General features: G+C 36.6%; 1 protein-coding gene across 1 annotated transcript in view; it reads right to left on the bottom strand.

Annotated features, from left to right (window-relative positions):
- Nucleotides 1-14235, bottom strand: part of LOC308649502 (metabotropic glutamate receptor 1-like) — a gene marked incomplete at both ends in the record, with an annotated part of 162094 nt that overhangs the window by 40132 nt on the left and 107727 nt on the right. Inside the window, 1 exon segment of the mRNA XM_081295036.1 lies at nucleotides 8019-8145. Within this exon segment, the coding sequence (XP_081151162.1) occupies nucleotides 8019-8145 (127 nt within the window).

The following is a 14235-nucleotide window of genomic DNA, read 5'->3' as shown; positions in this document are numbered from 1 at the left end:
CAATGATATTAATTACTTGATATCATAATGTTACCTAAAATAATTACTCTCATGAAGGTTTACTCATAGTAAAAAAAGTTACTATAGAAACTAAAGATAGAGTAGAACTAATAAAGATACAGAGATATAAATATTTTAGACATGCTTTGATGAAAAGTCCTTACTCTACCCAACTGTCTCATATAAAACGACGAAAAAGCATTTTTTCAATAATAAAAACTTTATGGGGAGGTTCACAGATTGAACTTCAGATATACAAAATCAGTCAGAAAATGTTCTAAAAATATCTCAGAATGGTCATGTTGTAAGATTCATAAAGAAAATATTGGCAAAGCCCTAATGCCTATCTGGCGGCACCAGATAAACTATCCAATGGACACTGTAGAAAATCCTCATGAAAAAAAATTATTTTAAGAGGGACAAATTGATAATGTATTAATGGGAAAACATTTCCAGGATAGCAGAAGATGAAGCTAGTTCATACTTAATTTCTGTTTTAATTATTCTTCAAAAGTTGTGAAGATGAGCATTGACTGATAAAACTGCAAAAGGATCCTTTAAACAATCTCCAAATGGGTTGCATACAGTTGTCCCCCTCTATGATTTACAAATATGCCTGCATTCAAATAGTATGTTTGTTTTCTGAACAGGTTGGAGAATTTTCCTGTTGAAAAGAAACAATCCTTACAACCGCTAAATTACAATTAGATTTGTATTTCTTAGGTAGAATATTACAACTTATGAATCCAATGATATGGGAACTGGAAATGGTAAGAACAAACTCTATGGAGAATTTCACAGATTGAAAAAAGGTTTTCATGAATTTAAACTTTGTAAGATTATCTTCATTATTCCCAATCTTGTGAAAAAAATAAAAGGGGACCTTAATGTTACTTAAGATTATACCTTGTAGTGATTTTAAACTGAGCTTCCCTGAGAGGATAGAAAACAGAAGGCCCATGACCATTGTTAACCCTAAGCCCTTACAGCGAGCTAATGACAACACAGTGGAATTCTGTGTAAGATACCTGTAAGAAGTTTCTTTCTTATATCATACTCCCTTTTGTGTATTCTTGCTTATTCATATTTTTCTTTACTGACTTCAGGATATAAATCCGAGCCCATCTTTACTAGTTACCTTACTAGTATTAGGAATTCACCTAAGCCTAGATTTTACTAGAGACAGTCATTACTCCAACTCAATAATTCACTTATAGCAAGCTGTTGATAGTAAAGATAACTTGAGGAATAATATAAATGTATGTTACAATAACTTTCCAATGTATCTTGTATATGCAAAGATTTGAAAGGATAAGAGTTCAGATCTTTGAAAGGATTCAGAAGACTCACAGAATGTACTTACATAGTGGTTTCATTTAAAGGCAGAAGTTGTGTTATAAAAAGCAGAGTACAGGTCACCAAGAACTCAAAAGACATCCAGTGCAAGCTTTTATTCATGTACAAATAAACTTCATCTTCAGATTGATCTATCAAGATCTGTCTTATTGCTTTGAGATAGCTCAAAGCAGAAATTCCCAGTAGAGTCTTTTTATCATCCTCAAGATGTGAAGCTGAGTCAGGCTGTTGAATTGGTTATGCCAAATGAAATTTATCAGTAAGAAAGCTGGATTTGTCACCAGTGAAGTTTCAAATTTTAAAATATATTTCATAAATCCCAATTCCCACAACATGGGCAAAAGTCAAAGAAAGATACTAAAGGCATCTCCATAGGTGATCATAAATTTGTCCAAGTCTAGCTGCAAAATATCTCTATCCTACTCAGTATATCATATACAGATAAAAAACGTCTTTATGCTACAAGGAGATTAAATATTCTTGTGTTTTAACAGTAGCAGTTTGTCATGGAAACAGCCAGAAACATTCTGGCAACTCCACCATGACTGCTTTTTCTTTTGGGAATATCCTAAATTCTTTTCCTTCTGTGAAAACCAGACTCTTCAATGCCAATTCAGACTCACCCAAAACAGAATCAATCACCTGTAGATTAGAGCTGATAATTTAAATTTTGAATGACTTCTTCTAAGTTGACTTTCTTTCTTTTCTCTTTTTTTCCTATATATTTTTAGATTTTCTACATTTGAAAAGCATTAACTTTGCCATCTTGATGGAATTAACTATAATGTCCAAATTATCTACATGTAATGTAATGAGGGTTTTTTTTTTTTTTTGGTGGAGGGGGGGGCATAAAAAAGTGTTAACCAGCCACTTGGATGGTTTTGGGTCTCCCAGGACTAGAAGGGGTAGGAATTACCTTTAACCAGTGGTAAGTCATGTGCTAAGCCTACTTGACCCCTAGCCTATCTGATTGAAAAGAAGACTTTATGGTGTTGTTCATATGACATTTGAAGTCCTGAGAACTTAAAGACTTGGCAAATGTTCATGGTTACTGTTATCCCAGAGAATCCAGAGCCATCAGACAAGTAAGTTTCCTGCTAGGAGAGTACAAATTACTGAATAAAATCTGAGACATGGTGACAACTCTAATCCGAGGATCAGAAGCTACTTCTAATTTTTGAATCAAATATTTGAGAGGCTAAAATTTAACATCAGACTTCTTTCTAATTAGATTAAGTCAAATTTAACATGAATCAAGAAGTAAAGAAAGGCAATAACTATTTCACCCAAAGCTTCTCTAGGCAATTCCTAACAATTCCTACTAATTTATGATTGTATAAGGCCTGAGAGAAATACGCTTTCCTTAATATTATTTCATTAATATCAATTGACTACAAGGTGAAATTCTATTTATAATTCAATGTCCAGCTTAAATGTTCCTTTTCTTTTTTTTTCCCTGTGAAGGCTTTTCTCTTCCCAGGGAAAAATAATTGCTTCTTTCTTGGTGTTTGTATGACATTTTGCACATATCCTTACTGTAGGACTTTTATTCTAATTAACTGTTTACATGTGCAGTTTCAAATGACACTCCTTATATTTGTTTCATTCTCCTGTAAATCCTCAAGTCTCCAAACATGCCTCACACTAAACAAATAGCAGGGTATCTTACAGAATTAAATAAAGAAGTAGGTAGTAGTGTGAGAGGTCACACAACTGTTGGGATGGAGAAAAATATTAAATTTGTTACTTCCTGTAACATTAATTTCTGTTTTTTAAGGGAAGTTTCAATGTAGTCTTGTCTTTCTGATAAATCCTCTTATGCTATTTGACATTTTAAAAGAAATAAATAGTATTGGATTACTTATAGTTGGTTAGTGAATTATTAAACTACTGTCATGTTATATATCATTGTGAGAGAATCTTGTTTATGCATCATAAGACATAAAGCATAAAAATGCTGAATTCAAATGTGCATTTTCCCAGTGAGAAAATATAAAAAACTTAAAAGCTTCAAAAAACACTTCCTCTAAGAAATGCAATGATTTCTCTTCATAGCCAAAACATGACACATCCCGATGAAAATTTTAAAGTCACTTAAAAGCATATTTTATTCATTGATATTAGCATCTTTGGAATGTGTAAAAAAAGTAGCTGTCTAGAAGAGTAATTCAAAAATATTTTCAGAAAATCTACCTTCAGGAAAAAAATCATTCCTCAAATTTTGATTTTTCGTTTAAATTAAAATTTAATAAAAAAAAAATCCACCCTTGAAAACAAAACATCTACTTAAAGGCAGTGCTTTTGCTCTTCAGAGTATTTCTATGATTTTGGTATTTCATGCCAGTGGGTTTTCTCTTCACAACTACCACTACCATGGCAACATCAGCAACACATTGCCACGTCCCCTGCCCTTGCTCTGTGCTTGACATGGCAAATGGGGTCTGTTTTTCCACTCATGTCTGCAAGTGAAAGGAATGCAGAAATACTAGGTGTTATTAAAACATATGTATAAATTAATATGCAGGATGCGTGTTCTGTAAGATCCTAAGGTAATATTTACAAAGTGGTTTGGATATATGATCCAAGAGTAGCTGCTTTGCAGAGCTAAAGGCAGAATCTGAGCCGTTGCCTGGCTCGACTCATTTGACTGTTAAAGTGACTTACATCTATGATGCCTCACAATATGGTACATCTTTAGAAAAAATAATTACGCTATTATCCTTCTGTGTATAGTCAGAGAGGCTTTCTTTTGCTTTACCAAGTTAAAGAGTCCTCATCAATGGTAGTTACGATTTCCAGTGGGCAGACAATATGCCCACAATGGAAGATCTCCAGGGAATAAAATGCATGTCTTTGAGTTCCATTATTACAATATATTAAATCTTTTATAAAAGGTTTTCTTTTTTGGTATCTTAATGTTTTAAAATACGATAAAGTTCTTTTTCATGTATGAGGTAAACTCTAATTCAAGTGAAAACAGAGCAATAGGAAGTTTGGGAAAGTTCAAAAGAAGGTGGACAAGAGAAAAAACTCTCGTCCTTCCAAGCCAGGACTTCTGACCAACCTAAGAAAGGGATCACTTTTGTCTTTGTGTCTCTTCAATCATCTGTGATCTCAGAGAGCAGAGAGGAATGACTATTAAATCAACCTCAGCTCCAAAACAGAATGGGCCTCTGTGGGACCTACTTATACAAGAAAAAGATGCCCAGCAGGAAGCTCATATTATAAAGGACGAGAAAAATTAGAAAAGAGACAACATAGAGTGAGGGGGGTGGACTGGGTCTACAGGAGGTTGGCAAAACTTTTCCATGCGAGCCCACTGCATGAAAAAGGATATAAATGACACCAGAGGGACCATTAGGCCCCGGGGAGAAAAAACCCTGGATTTACATTCTGATTTTTCTAATAAACAGCTACATTAATTTAGATGAACGTGGATGAGTCCCTTCTGTCTAATTCTCCAATTTAACAAACATTTACTAGGTAACTCTTATGTCTAAGGCATTGGGCTTTGAGTGAGAGGGTATTTTAGTACTATAGCATAAGAGTTTAAACCTGAGGGAGGGCAGGCACTGATTGCATCAGAATCTGTAGGATCCCACCCCAAAACTAGCAAATGGGAATCTCTGGAGGTAGCTAATTCCTGAGTAATTTTTAGGCACATGAAAGTTTGAAAGCCAGCTTTTAGGTAGAGATTTTTTTAAAAAAAATGAGTGCAGTATGTACCTTCAAAAATATTCTGATCTAATTTCCTTTTTCTTTAAAAAGGGCCTTTGTACTAGGTGATTTCCAAAAGTTTTCTGATAACTCACTTTAATGTTTTTTTTTTCTAACAGTTAACCTTTTACATGGTACTATCACTTAATATGTATAATTTTAGTTATGTGACCTGGTTCTACTTATCCAGCCATTTATAGATGGTTTGAATAAACCACAAGAATTTTATTGTCATATTCTTCTTTAGAATCAAGTAAAAACCTCCTCTTCTCCTCTGATGCTTCCCCCCACCCCATATTTTTTACATTGGTTCATATTAGTTATACATAACATTAGGATTCAGTTTGATATCATTATAAATGATGTATTATAATTTGCTCTAAGTCAGTCCCAAGTACTTCTCCTTACCCTCTCGTCCTCCTCCCCTTGTTCCCTTTCCTTTTCTTTACTGATCTTTTTGGTATTTACTTATTGTTGTTTTTTTAAATTACTGCCTTGTGCATATACATAATGGTGAGATTCACTGCAATATATTCATATATTTTACATAGGAAAGTTAGGTCAGATTCATTCCACAGTTTTTCCCTTATCCCTTTTCTCCTCCCTCCCCCTCAATCCCCTTACTCTACTCTGTTGATCTTTCTTTTATTTGATAGTATTTGATAGAGTCCTGCTTAACCCCTGAGCCATATCCGAGCCTTTTTGATTTTTTAATTTGAGACAGGGCCTCACTAAGTTGCTGAGGCTGGCTTTGAACTTTAAACCTCCTGCCTCAGCTTCCTAAAATGCTGGGATTACAGGTGTGCACTACCGTGTCAGACTCTCTTTTTTTCTTTACTCTTGACTAGCTTCCACTGTCAAAGAAAACATTGGACCTTTGACTTTCTGTGTCTGTATTATTTTACTTAGTGTGGTAGTCTCCAGTTTCATTCATTTACCAGCAATTGCCATACGCTCATTTTTCTTTATGGCTGAATGATACTCCATTGTGTATATATGCCATACTTACTTTATCTACTTATCTGATGAAGGACACCTTTGTTGGCTCCATAGCTTGGCTATTGTGAATTATAGAGCTCTAAACATTGATGTGGCCGGACACCTACGGTAGGCTTATCTTAGATCTTTTGGATACATACGGAGGAGTGGGATAGCTGGGTCATATGGTGGTTCCATTCCTTCTGTTTGGAGGAATCTCTATATTGTTAATAAGTGGGCAAAAGAACTAAACAAACTTATCAAAAGAAGAACTACAAATGGCCAACAAATACATGAAAATATGTTTATATCTCCAGGAATTAGCAAAATGCAAATCAAAATCAGAATGAGATTCCATCTCATTCCAGTCAGAATGACAGTTATCAATAATACAAATGATAATAAGTGTTGTTGAGAATATGGAGAAAAAAGTTACATTCATACATTGTTGTTGGGGCTGCAAATTAGTGCAATCCCTCTGAAGCTTTTGATGGTACCCAGGGAAGCAAGAGATCAGGATTTAGTGAACTGGGTTCTGCTTTCAACTAGTTGCATGGAAGTAGACATGATGCACCCTCCCTCACCCCTATAGGCTTCAGCTTCTTTGTGAGATGAGAAGTTAGGTTATTCAAATGACAAAGGCTACATGTACTCAAATGACAAAATTCCTAGGGCTTATGACTCTTGAAATTTATAAAACATGTTAGTGAGAAACCTCTTATCTGTGAACTCGTGCCATGGTCTGTGGAAAACAAAATTCGTATACATGAGCATTGCTCTTTGGGAAGTTATAAACTTCCAGGATCAATCCATCTTAGCCCCACTGACTTTACTATTGAATTATCTCTTGCACTCATTTTTTCCTCTTCATCCCCACTGCAGCGGCCCTAGACTCTTTGAAGTGATTCACTGAGACCAACAGGACAGCTTCTTGACTGCTGTGTTTCCAGTCTAATTTACACTCCACCCCACCACCAGGACTGTCCCTTGGTAAACAGATACCATGTCACTCATCACCCCAAAGCCTTTCAGTAGATGCACATAATTTGATCAATTTCTTTCCCCAGTACCCTCCTTTTCCCTCCTCTCCTCTCTCCCCAAATCAGATTGCTCCAATTTGCAGATTGATTTTTATTGTTGTTAATTATATATGTAATTATATATAATTTTTATATACAATATTCATCATATATTCATACATTATGTATATTTATATTATCTAATATGTATACTTATATACATTAATAATAAAATAAAATCCTTCAGTATTTCTCCTGTGCTAAAGCCAGAATAAACATAGGGGAAGATCATGTGGAAGTCCCTGTCACCACTGGCAGTGTCCTGCCTAACCTTGTTTTTCACCACTTTTCTACCAGCCTCTTTGTGTCTACTGATTAGCTACATGTGCTGGTCCCAGGGTTTCCCCAGATCTATTTCAGACTTTTAAATTTCCCATGTTTTGTTTCCTAGAATTCCTTTCATTTCCTTGTCTACCTTTTATTGCACTTGATAAATATCTATTATATTCTTAATTAAATATTTTTCTCATCTTTCTTTCCTTACATATTTTAAGCAAAATAAAAGCTCAGATTATATCTCATCCTTTGTACCTTTTCAGTCTATAGTTGTGACTCATAGTAGATGTTCAAAAAATGGTTGCCAACATAAATTCAGTTAACCAGAAAAACTTTTGATAAAATATTAAAAAGGAAAAACTGAAAATAACTCTAAAACAGAATATCCTACAAAATAACAACTCACTTTTATTTAGATGTAAATGAGATTTCTTTGCAATATAGATTATGGAAAACTTATAAGATGTCTGTACATACTGTTTGACACAAGCATTAGAAAGGGTGCGCTGTAAATTAACATTGAAAAGATATAATGGCTCACATTTGAATGATGGACATTAGAAAGCGCAATAGTTAGGGTCAAACAAAGTTTACAGTTGAGGCTGCATGTACCTGTTAGATCTGTATTGGGCCACCACCCCAGGTCACAGGCTTTGCAGGTAAACTCATCTTGCACGTATTCATTCTCCTTGCAGGCTGTGCAAATCCAGCAGCAGCTCACTTCTCCTTTCCGTATGACCTGTAACACAGGAATATTTCACATCCTAAAGGTTTTCTCGCCAGAAAAAATCCTATATGTTGAGGAACCTTAAGAACATAGATTAGAACATATAGGATTATTTTAGAATTCAATTGTGAATCTCAGTTCAGCCCATCCTGAGTGTGGAGATTTTAAATAATAATTCATTTTATAGATTGAAATGACTGTATTATTTTAAGGTTTTAAAAAATAAGACAGTTTTAGTTTTTCCTTGTTTACATTTGTATTTATTCATTGCTCCAAGGGTAAGAATTACCTTTTGCTCTGAAGAAAAAAGTGATGTTTAGCCACAAAAGTTTTTATACAATTAAACCTTATTAGTTCACAAAAACAGGGATTATAAAATTTTGTTGTGATTATGAAAAAGAATTATAGATAATTTCATTCTACAGCAACTTTTTATACATAAGGCCAGAGTGATGGCAAAGAAAACATAACCGGGTATTGGCTCTGTCTGACTTGCTCTAGTGAATTTAAACAATCATATTAATTGTTGGAAGAAAAAGTTACTAGTCAAAAATTATGGAAGAGTTGCTTTTTATCTGAGTACTTTAACTTTTCCCCATTTTCTATTTGTTTGTAAATACTTTCACACTTATTTGAACAAAACTAAACATCAAAACAATCTGCACTTTAAGTGAGTACAGGAATGTGGATGGCATATAATTAGGTCTTGCTTTCATCTCTTGCCTGACAATTTCTGCCCTTCATTGCTTAATAATTCACTTATTACAATAATCAATATGGTTTGCTATATCTTTTCATTTTTACCTATCACATTTGTTCTTTGTTCCTTTTCCCTGATTTCCTGCCTTCATTTTTAGCATTCCATGCTATTCCCAATAGTGGCTTAGTAGCTAGACCTCTTTTTGTTTCAGTGGTTGCTCTTTCATTGACAGTAGGCACCATTAACTTATCACATCTATATTTCACTAATACTTTGCCATTATACTACATGCATAAAATTGTATGATGTAAGAATCCTACATTAATATTCTTTCATTTTTCCTTCCCATCCTTATGGCTACCATTTGCAACTGATATATAGTCCAGGCAAGTTCTGCAAGCAGTTCAAATTGGAGGAGTCTATCAATATGTCCATTTCCTCCCAAAGTAAATCAAGTCCTTGATTGAGCATTACTTGTTGAGTTATATTCATTGATGCATCAGTTTATATAGTTTACTGTGATAGCTATCATAGAAGCTGTAGTTTGGTTTTATCTCAGTCTTCACCGGAATTGGGATGGAGATGGAAATTCTGGCAATGATGCTAAAGAGACATTATCCTGAACAGAATTATTAAATATAATGAAAAGGAAAGGTGAAAGTAAACAAACAGATCTGTTAAACTCCTTTAAAAACAATCCTTAACAGCTGTTTACCTAATTTAAATTAGTAAACAAACAGATCTGTTAACCATCTTTAAAAACAATCATAAACAGCTGTTCACCTAATTTAAATTAAACCATATAAATCACGTGAATAAAGAAAAAATTCGGATCCATTTTTTCATGAGCACTCCTCATATAAGAAATATGGACATACACACATACAGACATACAACACAAAACAGAAGTGTGCACACAACATACAACACATAAGACAAGAGTAAATAAAGGCCTTGTAACTATACTTAGGTGAAATCTCCATTGCAATGTTTAAAAACTCCACAGTCAAAAAAATAAAACACAGTCAAAAAATAAAACTGATCAGAAAAACATTAACCTAGGTTTGTATGAGCTCAAAAATAAAATAGAACTTTATGATGTGGAAAAATGCAATAATAAAATAGATATTGAAAAAAACACCTTGGTTAATCACTGTCGCAGATGTAAGAATAGCCAAGCTGGAGCTCTGGATGTCAGCTGTTATGGATTTGAGTCAAATTATCTTCTTTTTCTGTAGAAATTGTTTTAGTTAATCTCTCTGGAATCCAAATCGGTTGCTGTTCATCCTGTGGGAAAACACAGACAGCGCCCCGATTCCAGACTATCACTGGATCCGGGCCTTTCCATTGTCCTGTTAGAATATCTTTCCAAAGTACCTTAGGCTTATGTACATTTTTGGGGTACAAATGTCTTTCTGCAGCACTAAGTCCCGATGAATCTAAATTTAAAAAGTTTAGAGTAAAAAGGGTTATTTTAAGTTTATCTTTGGGGGATATATACCCCTTTCCAATTCCCTAAGTTCCAGGGATTAAGACATGGACATCTTAGGAAGACATTCTATCAAATTTTGAAAAACATGTAAAATATCTTAATAATTTTAATGTTGATCATATTTTGACATAATAATATTCTGAATATATTAGTTATATACAACATATTATTAAATTAATTTCACCTGTTTGTTATTAGTATTTTAATGAGTTATAAAAATATTTAAAACTTATATATGTGGTTCCCATTTGTTCCTTGCACTACACTTCTATTAGTCAGCAGTGGTCAATACCTAGAGAAAGGTGAAATCCTATTTCAGCACCCTCATAGTTTCTAATGTCCTACCTGAAGATGCATCCCTTTCATGAGAAATGTTTCCCTTACAATTAAGCATAATGTTATGGGTTGGATATGAAGTGTCTCCTCAAAGCTCCTATGTCAATATTGAAATTTTAGAGGTAAAATTTTTAGATTATGACATTGTAACCTAGTCAGTCCATTCTAGTTTAAGAAGACTGGCTGGTTGGCAGGCAGATGGGTTGCAGCTGGAGATGGACCATTGGAGGCCTTCCCTGGAAGGGTTCATCTTCCTCACAACCCCTTCCCCTTTCTGTCTCTGCTTCCTGGCTGCCATAAGAGGAACAGTGCTCCTCGACATGCCCTTCCGATATAATGTTCTGCCTCAACTTGGACCCAGAGTAATAATGTCATCACACCAAAGACTGAACCTCTGAAACTGTAAGCCAAAATAAACTTTTCCTCCTCTTAGCTATTCTTCTCAGGTATCTTGGTCAGTGATGAAAAGCTGAGAAGCACACGTGGCCTTACACTTTAATGTCTCCCATGACTAAACAAAGCACAATACAATACAAAACTCACATTTTTTGAAGCAAGGGATTCTGAATTACAGTGCTGGAGTACATAAATGTGGGTACAGGGGCTCATTTACTTTTAAGGAAAGGGTTCCTGATCCACCAGCTCTATACCTGACAAACCCAATGATTACTGACCTCACTCCATGGAGGCAGAGGTTTCTTTCATTCATCTTTTGAAAAAAAAAAAAGTGTCTATCTAAAAATTGGTGATACACGGTTTATTAGCCCTAAATTTACTTAACCTATTTTGTCTCCCTCGAAGACTGAGGCAAGATTTGCAGCATCCTACTTTAGCTATCTGGATGGTGCCTAGAAATCTCCAGTCATTGCCTACTTTCAGGAGCACAGGTCTGATGGATAAACATCCTGAGCAACAGGTGGAAAATGGCCTCTCAAGTGATAGACTTCTCTTGAGCTACCCTTTAGAATCAGGACTAAGCTCATGATTCACCAGTCCACAGTTTGACCAAAACTACTTAATTATGTGTAATTCTCACCCCCTGCTCCAATTCTTCCTCTCTGTAAACCTATAGCTCCTGGCAGCACCCTGAAAACAGAGCTGAGATGCTGGATTTCACTTTGCCTTCCGATAAGACCATATTGATTAAAGCTTTTTCTTTCTTTCTTTCTTTCTTTCTTTCTATTTTTCACCATTACACTTTATGCTAATTTGTGGGGGCAAAAGGGACCTGGTTTGTTGGAAGCTCAGGAATCATATGTGTGACCTAGAAGTCTGGTCACATTGCCAGAAATATACCTCTCTGGACCGATGTGTTTCCAGCTGCAGGCATGATCCTGCTCATGGAGGTGAAATCAGTGGGACAATATCACATATCATCAGCTACAGAGGTAAGGATTCTCTGAGAAGAAGTTGGGGTCCCTGAGAAAGCACAGGCTGCTAACTGTTCCTCAGCTGCTATAGAGGCACCAGCCTGATGTGAGACAGAATGATAAAAAACAGATTCACCTCATCCATACTCCTCCTTAGCCACCTTCCTGGTTCAAAATAAACAATGAATACCAATAAAAAGATAATACAAATCAACATTTTAAATAAAGTTAACTAATTGAAAGGACTGATAGATGGAGTGAGGCATTCTTCAAAATCTATTGTCATGCCTTTGGGGACTTTATTGCTTATCAGCAATTTTTTTCCCCTTAGTTAAAAACAGAACAGAAACATTTGTTCAGGAAAAAAAAGTAAATCATGTTTCTTTCTTTCTTATTACTTTTATTGTTTGAGGTTTCTTTTAGACTATAATGTGGCATTGTGATTTTGAGTTGGGAAAAAAAATCCCTTGTCTCTCAAACATAAGAATGTGATTGTATGCTATTGTTGCCAACAATGAACTAAAGAGGTTAATGGATCACATATCTGGCAAACAGCCATCTTTCCTCAGCTCAATACACTACACAATATACATTTTGTTGTTGCTGCTGAGCTTATGATTTTGTCTTGAGAAGTTGGTAAATATGTTTACTTAGATTTCAGTTATCTTCTTCTAGAATTAGAGGGGCTTCATCCTTCAGGCTAGAAACTGCATTTAAAAATGCAGTTTGAGATCTGAGCTCATGACCTTTGGAAGTGATGAAAATGGGCCTGTGGAAGGAGGTGAGGCTGGATTTTGAAGGAGAATCTAGAAATATTGTGCCTTGTGAATTGTATCTGACCTTTCATTTTCAGATTGACTAAATTAACAGAGTGAAATTACCATAATAAAAAGGAATGGATACTGGGGAAAGCACAGCAATTCTTTCTAGTGTTGTTGCTGGTGATCATTCTAACAGACTTCTAATTAAATGGACCAATATTCTCCACTGACCTCAGATTGACTCAACTTTGCATTCTATGATTGTCGTTTGAAAACAGACAAGCCCTCCTGAGTAGTAACACTGTGATTTCTTGCTTAAAGGACTTTTCTGTGCGCTGCATTTGTAGTATGAAATGAAGTAAGAGACTTAATGCCTCTACAGAAAGAAGAAAAGTAAAAACGGGGAGGTATTTTTCAGGAAAACTTCAGAGGGAAAGGGTTTATTAATGACAGTGATAGTTTTGCAGGTTATTTGACCGGATATGGATATATTTCGAGGAAGAAGACGAGTTGAGAGAGAAGCAATAACACGTTTCCTGCGATTATATGGGATCCTTTCATTCAGGCAAGGACCACAGTAAATAGAACGTCGAATCAGTTCCCTGGACTGTTGTTTTCCTGGGGACAAGGTATAGGATAGAAAGACTAAATTGGGAAGATAAGTGTGCCTCTGGGTGTTGGAACTTTGGGACTTGGAAGAAGGCTGAACCCTGAGTTCCTTTTACCAGCTAAGCGGTGATGGTGATCGCCCCCTGTGACTCCGGATGCATACAGCAGCCCAAAACACCGCTGCTGACGCGGCCCGATCCTTTACAGCCACTAGTTCTTCAGCCAGATAAACCGGAGCTCCCAGAACACCTGTGTGCCCCAAGGTCTGAATGTGTCCACCTCACCCCCTTTATACCAGAAAGACATGTCTCAGCATCTCAGAGAATAGGTCCCTTCGACCTCTAAGTCCCGGAGCTCTACCATTACTGGTCACCTCCACAGGTTCCCCAGGCTGAGACCTCAGTCCGCTCAGGAGCCCTGCGCTCCCACCTGACAACCCCACTGCACTACTCGCCAGCGGTTCTGGCGCCTGGGTGGGACTCCTGGTGGCTCAGTAGCAGGACCTCCACCTCTGGGTAAATCCTCCATCTCCCCCTCCCGCCCCTTCTTCGCCTGAGGCCCTGCCCTTCCCCTGCAGCCAGCCGCTCCAGTGCGTGCGCCCATCACTCCGCTAAAGACACCTGCGCTTCTTTCCCCACCCTTCTCCTCCTCCCTTTCCATGCGGTTTCTCCGCCGCCTTTGGGAGCTCCGGAACGGCAGCTGGAGGAGGAGCACTGGGAAGTGGGGAGGGCGAGGAGGAGTAGGGGCGGGGTGGGTGGGAAGAGAGCCGGGAGGGTGTGGACTGGCAGCCACTCTGCAGCTGGTCGCCAGGGACCTGGTCCCTCCTGCGCGCCC

The sequence above is a fragment of the Spermophilus citellus genome (genome assembly GCF_964194105.1).
Source record: "Spermophilus citellus genome assembly, chromosome: 5".
In the NCBI taxonomy this organism is placed as follows: Eukaryota; Metazoa; Chordata; class Mammalia; order Rodentia; family Sciuridae; genus Spermophilus; species Spermophilus citellus.
The sequence above is the reverse complement of the archived record's forward strand: the minus strand, read 5'-3'. Positions and strand labels throughout refer to the sequence as shown.